This window comes from Cydia splendana, chromosome 24, assembly GCF_910591565.1.
Source record: "Cydia splendana chromosome 24, ilCydSple1.2, whole genome shotgun sequence".
Classification (NCBI taxonomy): Eukaryota; Metazoa; Arthropoda; class Insecta; order Lepidoptera; family Tortricidae; genus Cydia; species Cydia splendana.
The window spans coordinates 8,237,345-8,252,520 of NC_085983.1; the positions used below are offsets into that span (position 1 = coordinate 8,237,345).

Here is a 15,176-nt window from a genome sequence, read left to right on the forward strand (position 1 = left end):
CATGGGGGCCACTTTTGGGGGGTAAATGAAGAAATGAAAAAAAAAATTTTTTTTAACTATATCATGTTACATATCAAATGAAAGAGCTTATTGTAAGGATTTCAAATAATTTTTTTTTATAATTTTTTAATCAACAGTTTAGAAGTTATTCAAGAAAATAGGCAAAAAATGACCATTCCCCCCCCCTTATCTCCGAAACTACTAGGTCTAAAATTTTGAAAAAAATACATAAAATAGGTCTATACCTATAGATGACAGGAAAACCTATTAGAAATGTACAGTCAAGCGTGAGTCGGACTTAATTACAGTTTTTAATCCGACCCCTACGGATTTTTTAAAGAGATTTCACTCACGTTTCACATAAAAAATACATTGTTAACAGTGCCGGATTACTTAGAGTAGTAGTTTTCTTAGAGTTATTGGTGATAATTTTCTGATAAGATAATCATTTTAAATATTTAACGGTCTTACCTACTTACGAGTAATTGTAAGGTCAAATTAAAAATAATGTTTAAAAAAAATGTTAAATTGAGAGCTAGCTTAAAGTTTTTTGTACTCGTCGACTTTAATGGTTGAATTAATAAAGACTTTGTAACCAATAAGCAAAACAAGCACGTGCTTAGGGCACCATGTTCAGGAGGGGCACCAAAATGCCAGGTTGAAAAAGGTGAACAAATTTTAAAATTAGGGACAGACACATCGTTTTTACCACACGATTTTTTTTAGCTGTCCAAAAGCTAATTTGCAAAAATAATGGCGCGTAATTCTTTGGGAAACAATCGGTAGCAGTAGAAGAGTCGTGATTACATGCATAGATTCGACTTCAACCCACTCTTTTGCGGTTCGGCGTTAGGTCTTATGCGAGGCCTTCTGCCTTAATTACACTTGGGCGTGGATCCAAATCCAAGCTTTCCTCTTTCGCAGCTAGGCCTACTGCCTTTCTCACACTTTCTCAAGCTCTGCTTTCTTGCATATTTTATGCATGAAAACAACCTCGAATATCGAAGCCTAAGAAATATCGAGCCCTATGCGAAGCTAGGCTGATAGAAAACTGTCCCATCCCTTCTCTGTATGAAATCCTGGATTCGCGCCTGGTTGGGACTAAAAGTAAAATTGCGTTTGTATATCGAAAAATTTTCGCGCTCGCTTCGCTCGCGTTTTCAATAACTTTATAAGATATGATAAAGGTGACATTCGGGTGGCGACTGCAGCAACATTACTCTGTTGCAACGTTACTGCTGCAGTACTGTCAACTTCCGTGATAAAATGATGTGACTGATTTCCATACTGAAAGTAAAAATTTACAACTGTCTATCATATTGCGTTTTTATATCGAAAAATTTCCGCGCTCGCTTCGCTCGCGGTTCTATTACTTTCTAAGCTATGATAAAGGTGACATTCGGGTGGCGACTGCAACAGCATTAGGTACTCTGTTGCAACATTACTGCTGCGGCACTGTCAATTTTCGTGATAAAATGATGTGACTGATTTCCATTCTCAGCTGTAACGCGGCAATGAACTTCTCTCAATTTACCAAAAAATCAATGTAATCTTGATGACCCAAGGGAGAGGGGGCACCTAGAAATCCTTAGGGCATCAACATATCTTAATCCGGCACTGATTGTTAAAAATTGTGTAATATACGGAACCCTTGGAACGCGAGTCCGACTCGCACTTGGCCGGTTTTTTAATTTAATACCTTTTTTTGCAAATAGTTCAAGTTCCTAGCTTAAAATTAAATTTGCACCCTCAGACGAACTTTCATCCCCTTTTTAACCCCCTTAGGGGTTGAATTTCCAAAAACGTTGCAATTACTTTTTTTTTGTAATCGGCTATTATGTCTTTCAAAGAAGTTTCAAAACCATTTGTATTGGAATCAAACTTTCAACCCCTTTTTAACCTTGTTAGGGGATGAATTTTACAAAACGCTGAAATTACTTTGCCTGTCTTCTAATAATATCCGTAAATACAAAGATTCAAGTCCCACACTCGAAAAAATGTTTGATATCCATACAAACATTCAACCCTTTTTTCACCACCTTAGGGGATGAATTTTCAAAAACGCTGAAATTAGTTTTCTTGTATTTTAATAATGTATCTTTTTACGAAGATTCAAATTCCTAGCTTAAAAGAAAACTTTAACCCCATACAAACTTTCATCCCCCTTTTAACCCCCTTAGGGGATGATTTTGAAAAATCCTTTCTTAGTGGACCCCTAGACCTTATAAGGAATCTAGTTACCAAATTTGGACTTTCTAGTCCCAGCGGTTTGGGCTGTGCGTTGATTTAAGTCAGTCAGTCAGTCAGTCAGATCTTTCACGTTTATATATATAGATAACAATATATTTCAAGAGGAAATCGTACCGGAAATTTTTCACCAACATTCCTATTTGACTGGGGCAGGCGTGGCTCACTCCGCGATTTCGTCGCTTTGCAACAGGTAGTTCCGTCCAAGTACATCCGTCCCACACCAATTTTGGTGGCTAGCCATAAGCCGCGCGTGGCGCTGCCGCCACCTAGCGGCCATATCTGTCCTGATCGTAACAGACGCGTTTTGTTAGAGAGTGAGTCTTCTGTGCTAGTACTATTATTTATTCTGTGACTGGGGTAGCAATCGCGAGAGTGCGCGAACCAGACGTCCCTGTTAATCTAATTTAATAACGAAACAAAACCACATGGCTACGGAACTTTATTGCCTATCGCCGTAATTATATCGCGTTTGGGCTATTTCACTCGTTGTGAAATGTATTTCTATCTCTCCTGTTCGGAAAATTCACTTATAATGTGGAAAATGGATTTTTCATTTCTCTTGCTCTGAAAGAGGGTCATTGTTGTTCTAAAAGGTGTGTAGAAAATGATATGTTTCTGCACTAGACCATTTTAGGTTCCAAGTACGATTTTTTTTTTTACGATCAGCAATTGAAATTTGGGTATAAATGGATTTTTTATACAATTTCTATTCTTATATTTGACTCCCCATTCCATAAATAACGATACTTTTGCCTAAATTGTTAATTGAAAGTACCCTAAAAATACTATGTATAAAAATGTATACTTAGTAATGTATTAATAAACACATGCATTTTACTTTCCTCGTATTCGAAATGAAAAGTAGAGTGTTTAACTCGGGTGATTGATTTCATCCCTTGGTTAACAATCTACTATTACGGTACCTACATATTTTACCGCCCTAGTGCGGTAATTAGCACTATACGTGCCTATATCGGAAATTTAAAGGGCCATATGTACTGTAAAACGTTGTACAATACACGTGCGAAAAGGTCACCAACTCGTTCCGATTAAAAACACTCCCTTCGTTCGTGTTTCAATTTATCGCCACTCGTTGCGAATTTCCTACTTTTCGCACTTATATCGTAAATATCGTAATGTACTATTTCCGCACTAGGGAGTTTCATTTTCCTACTACTTACATACACATATATTTAGGGCCAGAACTTGCTGCGAGGACAAACGCAATGCAACTAATTTGATAACACATTGCTAAATGGCTGACATCATAATACTAATACTATTTACTATGTATAAATTGGCATTTGGGTATTGGTTATGTGGAAAAATGTGGTTATAACAAAAAAAAAATCATCTCAAACTCTTATTTCATTAAAATTAAAGGAAGTTTCCATTGTGAAAATACCTACTACCTTATATTGCTGATAGGAAAGCTGTATATCTTTTAATCGGGTTCCAATGAAATCATACAGACATTGAAACTATTATTTTATTCGTTCACTGATGGAAGGTCATTGGCTAAATACGCACACATACATAGTTTACACAGTTGCATCTTAGTCAACATTCGTCAAGCAACCATTGCAATTGGATTATTGCACAAATGACGCAATTGATTAACAATAACCACATATTCTTTATTACCTCAACGATAAAAGGAAAGTAATCATATTCATATTTAATTAAACAAACACCGGTCTACCTCGAGATAATTTCATTGTTTTTATTTTAAAAACAATGAAATTATATCGCGGTACATCCGTTTGTGTAATTAAATATGTGTACAAAACGCTCGAGTTTAAAATGTTGTATAAGTAATAATATTATTCAACCGTAGTCAAAGAATTTTAGGTATTTCAAACTTCAAATCACTTTAATGCCAAAACATGATAGGATTGTATTTTGATAATATTAATTGCATGTAAAAATACGCAAGTAAGTATATAACGGGTAAGCACTGATTGACTAACACATAACGAGTATTAGATATTTCGTGGATTAGTAAAGTTATATATTTTTTTTATTAGGTACCTACTTAATGTGGATTTCGGCAAAGTAACGCCTGATTCTATTAAAGATCAAATTTATTATGAAAAGAAGGGACTCAAAATTACGTTAGCAAATAATTATTAAAGTAATGACGTAAGACACTATATTTAAAGAAGGGAAGCAGGGTATTCATTAATGATACTACTGTTGTATCGTTATCAATTAAAACAATAGTAAAATCTATCCAAAAATACGTCAATAGCTCCCAAAAGACCGATAACGAAACGGGAGCCATTTTTTCACACAACTTTTTCTAGACAACGGTCGTGCGCACACAGCCAACATGTGTAAGCAATTTCTAAACTGTTTGTGTAAAAAGTTTTTGTCTATAGATTTGGTTACACGTTTTTTTTATGCCTTGTTTATGAGGCGTGTAATCGTTTTAAAATTGGGGGCACGTGGCTTATTGGAACAGGGGTTTTGGTTGTTAGGTGATTTGATATGTTGCTTTCTGATAATTGAGATGTTTGTAGTAGGTAGTAGTTGGAAAAGTATGGCCTGTAAGAGCGAGCGTCTTTCAATCCGGAGGTCGCGGGTTCAAACCCCGGCTCGTAGGTACCAATGAGTTTTTCGCAACTATCATTTGATATTTACCAGTCGCTTTTCGTTGAAGGAAAATATCGTGAGGAAACCGGTCTAATCCCAATAGGGTCTAGTTTACCCTCTGGGTTGGAAGGTCAGATGGTTGCTTTCGTAAAAACTAGTTACGGTACACATTAATTTATATATGTCACAAAAATTATGCTATTAATTAAATAACTAAATAACTTCAAAAGAGATAGTAAAAGCCTACTTGATTAAGTAAAAGAAATTTTATTCTATTCTAATGTTGCTTCAGGCGGATGAGTTGCGTTCTTGCGCGCGACTCATACATCTTGCGCGACTTCAAGTAGGTATGGACTCGCGCGCAAGATTGCAACTCATGCTAACCGCCTGATGCAGTAATTAATTTAACAAATGACATAATGGCATATCGAATGCCAACATATGTTCATTGACGCATTTGATGACACACGCTCAATATGATATGCGTATTTTACTTTTGACAATGCTTGTAAAGCTGTGTTATTTAGTATTTGTGCTAAATAAATAAAGTTACAATTTCTCTGACGAAATGCATTGAGTAGGTAACATGCATAGTAACATGATTTTCTATGAATCGATATGAAGATACAGTGGTTCCAACAATATTCCTTCAGTGAAGCGAAAATTAGCGAATCTATTTTTTAACCCACTTTGATCCCGGTTGTTTTAAATAAAAAACACAAGTTGTTGTTTTGTTTTCACAAGTAACAGGTTTGCAATTTGTCCGAGTGCTTATGTATTTAAGTACCTATCCTTTATTTTTACTGTTAGTATTGTTAGCAGTTCTATATTCTAGATAAGTAAGTTTTGAGTTGTATAAAATTGAGTTTTTTATTATGGTATTTTTTATGTATAATTTTACTAATCTTCTAACTTGCGCTTGGTAGCCAGCTGTCACCCTTATTGTCTAGGCATTAGAGTTCAATAAGCATCAAATGAGTATAACTAGTTATGTACAAGTTGTTTTTTTTATGTCTGAACAAACTCTGAGGGGTGAATTGAAAATGTAGGTTATGTTGGACAAATTTTTATGGAGCCAACCCCGAAATCGTGAGAAAAAAAATCGGCTGCTATTTAACTGATCACCAGATTTAGTAAAATTTAATACCAAAAAAATATATTTTACCACCCTAAAATAATAAATGATCACCAAAATTATAACCCCATTCTAATGTGAACCCACTTTTTTATCAGCATTTCGTTTCTGTAAGGGTCGCAGTTCTAAGTTAGAACTGCGACCCTTACAGAAACGAAATGCTGATAAAAAAGTGGGTTAGGTTAGGTTGGAACTTCTAACCTAACCTAGTCCACTTATCTGATAGCAGTTCGGTTCTGTTAGGATCGCAGTTCTAACCTAACCTAACCCACTTTTATAGTAGCATTTTGTTTCTGTAAAGGTCGCAGTTCAAACCTAACCTAACCTAAATTTAAAATTGGAAAAATTACTGTCTTTTCCAATATGACTTGGAACTCCGGTAGCCGTTTAAGAAGTGTAACACTCTTGCAGTAGATGTCGCTAAGGCCCCCTTGACCTATAATATGGTGGAAAGATTTGCTGGCTATGGATGAGGTCTTGGTGGCTTAGATGGCAGCGCGCTGGAGTATCGATTCAGAGGCCGTGAGTTCAAATCTCACCCAAGACGGTAATTTTTCCACTTTTATTCTAAGCTTAATAGCATCGTTCGCATACGTTTCTGCTTGTTAAAAATTAAAATTAGCCTAACCTACTTTTCTAGTACCATTTCGATTGTGTAAGGGTCGCAGTGCTAACCTAACCTAACCCACTTAACTAATAGCAGTTCAAACTGATAGCGGTTTAATCTACTTTTCTAGTAGCATAACGAAATGCTACTAGAAAAGTAGGTTAGGTTAGGTAGGTATGCGGTGCGGGATACAGGGGGTTGAGCGGGAGGAGCAACTAAATTTTGGCATCACTTTACTATATTTGGTAATATGTATACATTTTTTGGTAATCATAGTGGTTTATTTAGGTGAAAATATCGCATTAATTTGGTCTTCAAGATTTGGTGATCATGTTTATTGTTTATTTATTTAAATACATCTGTAAACTACAGCTAACAAGCCAAAGCGTCACAAATATAAATATTATGTCAAGTATTATATAACTATTATTTCTAACAAACAGGTCTCCTATCAAACTTAAAAATAGCAGTAGTCACATTAGGATTTTTCTATTAATCTCTTACATTTTTCAATCAAAAAATACCATGTAGAGTGAAAGAGATCACATTGCGGGTCTACGTTGAGTACGGAGTTGAGCACAGAGAGTGCGGTCGGGAGCGGCCGATCATTAATGATTTTTGGTGATCATTCAATATATTTGGTATTTGAATACAATTTGAAGTGCAGTCGTAATTATAACGGTGGTACTTTTGTATTTTTAGGCCTTATTTTTTTGGTGTTCTGTAATTTTTTTTGGTAAGCATGATTTTTTTATTTAGGGTACCAAAGTATTTTTTGGTGGTCATTATATTTGTAGCCAAAAAAATCTACTGTTCCAGAGAAATCATTGACATGGCTCGCCGAAATATTTTTCTCCATAGTAAAAGGTATTCCTTTTGGAGTTGGCTCCATAGTAAAAGGTATTCAGCCCTCCTACCTATATACAGTACCGTCTTTACCATAAGGGCACACGGGGCCCGTGCCTAGGGCCCCCATCCTCGGGGGGCCCCGAAGGACAGACAGTAACAGTATATTTGATTACTCATAATAAATAGAAGATCGTAGTAGAAAAATGTTAGTTTAATTCGCTTTCTTTACTTTCCAAAAGGGCCCCAAATTCTTATGTGCCCAAGGGCTCCAGCATAGTTTAAGACGGCCCTGCCTATACCGGGTGTGGCCTGTAACACGAGCAAATAATTAAAACATAGATTGTACTACTCAAACGATGACACTTTTGTTCAACAACTTTTAAAAATTATGAAGCATTTAGAGTCCCTATTTTTCATACAAAATAAATATTATCTTCAATGGACGCCATCGCCACGCCATATCATTGTGATTGACGTTGCTTGTCACGCCTTAAACATAACAAAATTCGCAATACATTGCGTCCTAGAATAAATTTTAAAGTGTATTAAAAATCAAACCACAAGTTATTTTTAAAAGTTGCTGAACAAATATTGGTCAGTATGACGAGTACAGCCTACAGTCAAATTTTTTGCTCGTAGTACAGGCCACAGACTGTACATTCACCCCTCAGAATATCTTCAGACATCATCATCATCCTTTCCTAGCCGGTTTCGGCCTCGGCGACTGGGTATTTACTGGCTAGTGAGAGCGACGATCGTGAGCTCTCAGGTGGCTGACGTAGCCTATTTTTGCGGTGAATGTACGTCCACACTCACCGCAGGTCAGCACCCCTCCGACAAAATTGTAATTTATGACCGCAGGTGGTCGGGCCTTTAACTCGTCACGCTTCGCGTCGAGTTCCACTCGCCTCTGCTCTTCAAAGGCTTGCACTTTTGTACTTACTGTATGCCTCCACTTCGGCCGATCTTGTGCCGAAGTCTCCCAGTGCGATGGTTCAATGTCACATCTCCGCATGTGACGCTTCAGCACATCTTTGTAGCGCAAAAGTTGGCCGCCCTGTTTCCGCTTCAGACATAAGGACATAACGAAATCACTCTGTTATCTGTACGAGTACCTACACCAAGGTTTTATAATAAACAATCTCGCGTGCTTGACGCTGCGCAGACGCTGCAGGTACGGTCGTAAATCTATTAGTGGAAAACGGGAAATGTGGTCGGTGCTGTTCTTTACAATACATTCTTGGTTTTAATGTAGTGGCTTTAATAATAATTATAATAGCGAAGAGTCTCGACCAACATCTTGAGAGACTCTCGCTAGGTGGTTGGATCAAGGGTCAGATGCAGAAGGCAATGATCTTGGACACGGCGCGGATAGTCCGCCGGTTCCTCTCTCTGCAGCCCTGACCACCGGCACCCTAGGTTAGGTTTTTTATATGTGTTTATATGTATTTTTTATTGTTTTGTGTTTTTATACCTATTTTACTTTTATATTCATATTATAAATAACCTAACTTAAGACCAAAAATAAATAAAGAGAATTATAATATATTCTGGTAAAATAATAGCCGCAACACTGTATTTCGCTAAGATCCCCACGTCACAGGCTCAGCCTAGTGTGGGGATCACTGTACTGCCTCTCCTGTAATATTAATTTCTGAAATAAATTTATTTTGAATTTTTGAATTTTGAATTTGAATTAAACTTGCCCTGTTATAATATTTTTTAAACTCGAAGGGGAGAACGACACCTCGACACTTGTCATTTCTATATAATTTATAACCTAAAAACGCCAAATCTCGCAAAATTGAATTGAAACAATAGGTGTCATATATTCCACCCTTAGGGTTTGAAAAACATCAATAGTATGAGTTGGTTAAGTAGTTAGTTACGGCTCGATTCGGAAAATGAATTAGAGATTCGCTAGATATGAAATAGTAAAGATATGTGACGTTCCATGGCAAAAGGTACCTTATGGCGGCTGGCGCCGCGATTCGGGAAATAAATTAGATATGAAATAGTAAAGTTATGTGACGTTCCACGGCAAAAGGTACCTTACGGCGGCTGGCGTTTACGTCACATAGCGCCGCAATAATATTGGAGCGACGTTAATAATAGCGTAAGCGCCAACCGCCATAAGGTACCTTTACCCGTGGGACGTCACATATCTTTACTATATCGTATCTAGTTAATCTCTAATTCATTTCCCGAATCGCGCCGTTAGTGTTAGTGTGGGTGGAGATTGAGCTGAAACTTTGCATACGTATAAATTTAAAAAGTCTATGGAAATATAGTTTTAAAAAGTATATGCGATAGGCCTCCTCCTTGTTTTATATTTTTCTATTGCAAAACTTATCTAGTGACCTATGTAACATGCTGCTTTTGTTTCAGAGCACAGCAGAGAAGAGGGGGAACGGGCGAACGGGCTGGCCGCAGCACGTGTGGGCGCTAGAACTTAAAACAGAACAGAACCTGAAGACCTAGCTCTTGGTCTAGTACTAGACCCAGAGTTTGTGACAATTCCGACGTTACCTACTATAATCGCGTCTAAAGCAGACCACTGACGAGCCTTCCAAATGGATGCTGTTACAATGGATTCATCCAAATGGACGGCATCCTAATATTAAACATTGTACGTTTTTGACACTCACGGACCGATTTTGGATTGCAGCCACGCTATTTGGACTGTTGGAAGGCTCGTCAGTGGCCACCTTAATGAGGGTCCCTATGACAGTTTCTTCAAGTTTCATTTTGTAGGGATTAAGTGGGATTAATAAAAAAAATAATTGAAGAAATATGTTTATATACCATTTTTCTTACTAAAATTTTACATTCTAAATAAATCTATTTAATTTAATATCAAATGTTGTTGCCCAGTAGTTTTTTTATCTGTCATTTTTTGTGTTGTAATAAAAAATATTTAGTTTTACGACTACTTCAACACGTCGGGTAATTCCGAAAATCTCCCATAGAGGTCCCATCGCATTAGAATTCATTTTTGGAAATGTCCGGCATTCTGAACTTTTCGGGAATAATCAAAACCAAAATATTACTTTGCTAATCCGCGAAAAGATAACGTGCTAGTCAATCAGTGCTAACCCGTTATACTTAGGGTCGGTTGCACCAAACTGTTCGTATCGTTAAAGAGTTCGCTAAATTTTTATGTATGGAAAGTTTCATAATAAAGCGCCGGGGCGCGCCGGCTGATGTTGATCAGTCTGTCAAATGTGGTTGGTGCAACTGGCACTTACTTGCGTATTTTTTACATGCAATTACTTAATTTCCGCAAAGTAACGCCTGATTCTATTCACTATTTTCGGAAATACTCAAATACACCCTAGTTATTAAAAAACATACAGTTTTATTAGGAGTGCCGACGTGATCTGTCACTCAAAATATTTTTGAACAAAAAAAAAGGAATTGAGTTCACTTTCTGCCAAAAAACATTTAGCATGTTTTCACTTTAGTCACTTGCTATGTATTCGAAACGTACTTATGTTATTTATAAGCTATATAATAAGAAAATATGTATTAGTATTTTTCAAACAACTTAGTTACGGTGACAGGTGGCATTTCAATACAATAAGCGAGATTTTGCATTTATGGTTAAGTATACATTTTATAGAGATGACATCTGTCACCGAAACCAAGCTGATTGACAAATACTATAATTATGAAATGTTAAATTAAATATTATAGTTAATTATACATGTAAGTAGTTGAGTTTAAATTAATTAGTATTATAGTACCTATAGAGAAAAAAATACATAGAGTGCTCACTCCATACTTCAGTTTGAGTACCTAAAAGACTATTATTTTCGTAGGCGACATCTAGCATCGAGTAGCGGAATTATCAGTACCGCCACTTGACAATAGATGCTGCACCGACCGAAAAGTCTAATGCTCAACAATTTTCAGCTAATATTATCACCGGATTTACCTGAACTCTATTTTCAACTCCTTCTGCTTTTAATATTATACTTGGTCAAGCAGATCTTGTCAGTAGAAAAAGGCGGCAAATTTTAAAAATGTAGGGGCGAAGGGATATCGTCTCATAGAAAATTTGAATTTCGCGCCTTTTTCTACTGACAAGATTTGCTTGACCATCTATAGTTGTAAATTGTTGTTCAATACAATTTTCGTGAGTCGCGACACTAGAGAATTCTAGTACCTATCAACAAAAAGAATAGATAGTATAGAGGGGTCCTGTCATTGTAAATTTTGTAGTCACTGTGAATTTACTGCCATCTATCGACACACGACTAAAACTCAAAATGAAAACGTATAAAGTTATCAAAAAATGTATATATATGGATAAATTATTTTATTATTTTTATATCATTTTGATCCATGTTCATTCACTGATATCTATGTGTTAAAATTGTTAAATATGAAACGGTGTCGTCACGCCATCTAGCCGAGGATAGGCTAAAGGTGTGTGCGGCATCTATTCGAGAATGACTTTTACTTGAATTCCGAGGCACGTTTTTTCCTTAGACTTTATTCGTCTTATACGAAGTTACATATGTCTTTGCTATCAAGTAGCGGTACTGATAATTCCGCTACTCGATGCTAGATGTCGACTGCGAAAATAATAATCGTTTTGGTACCAAAACTGATGTATGGAGTGAGCACTCTATTCTTACTATATTTCTCTATGATAATCACACACACACGCACAGACACACACACGGCAAAAGTTACGACTTTGATTTTGTTTGTGTGCTGCATCTAAAAGATTATTTTACACTAAGGACGCTAAAGACGAAGAATATCGTACATTGACTCGACGTCCTATCTCTATCGTACGCAATGAATTATATTGCTGTCTCGCTCACACAGTGGCGTTGACCGCCGGCATCATGGGCGAGACAGCAATATAATTACGCGCGTGCGATAGAGATATGAAACGGCAGGTCAATGTATGAAATTCTTTGTGCTTATCGTCCTTACTTTAGATATAATAGAGTTAAAGTTTAAGAATGTGTACTCGTGTAGGTACAGTCAGCAGCAGAAGTTGCTGAGCGGGCGAGGTGTTCAAAATTACCTTGACGCGCTCTTATTCTCTTAACAATAAAGTCGCGTCAAGATCATTTTGAACACCTCGCCCGCTTAGCAACTATTGCTGCTGACTGTATGTGTATGTAATGTTGATGGGGACATTTATTACGTTTTTTTAATGTCTCGATGTAAATGTTTTACCAAAGAATCTCGCAATGATGTGCCAAAGAATAAAATAAAATACCTACTACTTAGTCATTGTTGTGTCTTATTAACCGATTTCCTTAGTAGACTAGTTCCACAATAATGCTTCAGCATAAAGGATGACTCACGTTAGACCGGGCCGTGTCCGGGCCGGAGCTTCCGGCGCTTACTTTTCTATGACATGACAGGCGATCACGTGATGCGTTCGATAGAAAACGATGCGCCGGAAGCTCCGGCCCGGACACGGCCCGGTCTAACGTGAGTCATCCTTAATGGTGATGATGATGATGATTGATAAAAACTACCCTAGCTATGTCCTTCCCCGTCGGTCAGACGATTTCCATGCCAAATTTCATCTAAATCGGTTCAGTGGTTTACGCACAAAGCGGGACAGTTACTTTCGCATTAATAATAAAATAATAAATGATAATAAATAAATATTATAGGACAATATTACACAAATTGACTTAGTTCCCCAGTAAGCTCAATAAGGCTTGTGTTGTGGGTACTTAGACAGCGATATATATGACGGAGGCACGGGCGACGGCAGTGGGCATAGTACCTCAATGTATTACTTCACAGCTAAATTAGTATGCTACCAGTGCATGAAATAAGCATTCGAACTCGTTAACCATACTAGCGCCTACTATATCTCAGTACTAAATGATAAAAAGAACCAATTATTATTCCGATGCTAACTGATTTGTTGTAAAATAAAAGATAACATCCTTTCAAAACAACACATCCTTTCTTTATTTCACAAAAGTAAGCTTCTAATGAAACATAAGAAATCAAAATAACACTTGGAATAAAACACTTAGCTAAATGGATAAAGAACGTTGAATTCTATAAGCTTTCAGAATAATTCTTCAGGTATAAGCCTTCAGGAACGTGGCGAGTTAGGCACGAGGTTGGCTAACGAGTACGTCCGATCTCTAGCGCGGTCCGATCAAGAAGAAACACCAGCGGCGGAGCCTCGCTGCTCCAGTGCTCCCGCCTCAACGTCAAGTTGGTCAACCTGCTTGACCAGTCTACCAACATAACGACAAAAATGACAACTCGTGCCTACGTTCACCCAAGAGAAACCTCTTGACGTTCCAAAGCCTTCTACCTGTCATCTTAGTTCAACAACACGCCAATAGATGGCGTTACTCTCTACGTTATGAATTTCGTTACAACTTCCAAACAGCAAACATTGCTAGTAGCCAAACATTGCTAATCACTTGTATAAAGGCGTCTAAAACTATGAACTGTCACGCTGCAATACGTCCTTCTGGAGTCACGCCCCGACATATATAATACTAGCGACCTGCCCCGGCTTCGCACAGGTTACACAAAATTTTAATAAAATATACACCTAAACCTTCTTCAAGAATCACTCTATTGATAGGTGAAAACCGCGTGAAAATCCGTTCAGTAGTTTTTGAGTTTATCGCGAACATAGGTATATCGGGTGGAACAGAACGAAGGATTTTTACGCAAACGGGGAATTGTTTAGGCTACGTACTTTATTTTTCACTTATTAATCACGTTAATATTTCTAACCGTTTTAGAGATACAATTTGTTAAACATGAATGCAAAAATCTTTATGTTTCAACCCTCTAGCAAGTAGATCCTATTGTATGACATGACATGTGTCAATTTAAAATGTAAATATCTTTGTAGGGTTGTCACTGATATAAAAATATTTCATTTTAGTGATTTTGTTTTACTTGTTACTTCAGCTTTACGATTATAATAAGTAACTCGATTGTAGATCACTTAGATAACATTATCCTTTCAGCTCAGTCTCTAGAAATGTTCCACCCTGTATACACAAAAACCGACAGACGTGGCGGGGGACTTTGTTTTATAAGGTAAGTATACAATACAATACAAATACAATAATACAAGGTATAGTGATATAAATAGACACCTATGACTCCGGAACAAATATTTGTGTTCATCACACAAATAAATGCCCTTACCGGGATTCGAACCCGGGACCATCGGCTTCACAGGCAGGGTCACTACCCACTAGGCCAGACCGGTCGTTGATGATAGTTTCCAGAGATTGCGGGTGATATGATGATATTGTTCGACTTCACCATAGTTTGCCATTATTTCTTTTTAAGGTTCCGTATTCAAAGGGCAAAAACGGGACCCTATTACTAAGACTTCACTGTCCGTCTGTCTGTCACCACGCTGTATCTCATGACCACTTTTGGGGCGTAAATGGGCAAATTAAAATATAATGTTTTTTAAACTATATCGTGTTACATAGCAAATGAAAGAGCTCATTTTGAGAATCTCAAATATATATTTTTTGTAATTTTAACATAAATAGTTTAGAAGTTATTTAAGAAAATAGCCAAAAAATTAGCTTTCCCCCCCTTTATCTCCGAAACTACTGGGTCTAAAATTTTTAAAAAATTAAAAAAATAGGTCTTTACCTATAGATGACAGGAAAACCTTTAGAAAAATGCAGTCAAGTGTGAGTCGGACTAATTACTTAGTTTTTGATCCGACCCCTACGGCCTTTTTAAAGGCTATTCACT

General features: G+C 37.0%; 1 protein-coding gene across 1 annotated transcript in view; it reads left to right on the forward strand.

Annotated features, from left to right (window-relative positions):
* LOC134802515 (heart- and neural crest derivatives-expressed protein 2) overlaps window positions 1-9,978 on the forward strand; it is a 28,598-nt gene extending 18,620 nt beyond the window's left edge. The window contains exon 9 of the mRNA XM_063775194.1: window positions 9,825-9,978. Coding sequence (XP_063631264.1) covers window positions 9,825-9,917 — 93 coding nt within the window. The 3' untranslated portion in view covers window positions 9,918-9,978. The remainder of the gene's footprint in view (window positions 1-9,824) is intronic.
* The last annotated feature ends 5,198 nt before the right edge of the window (window positions 9,979-15,176 follow it).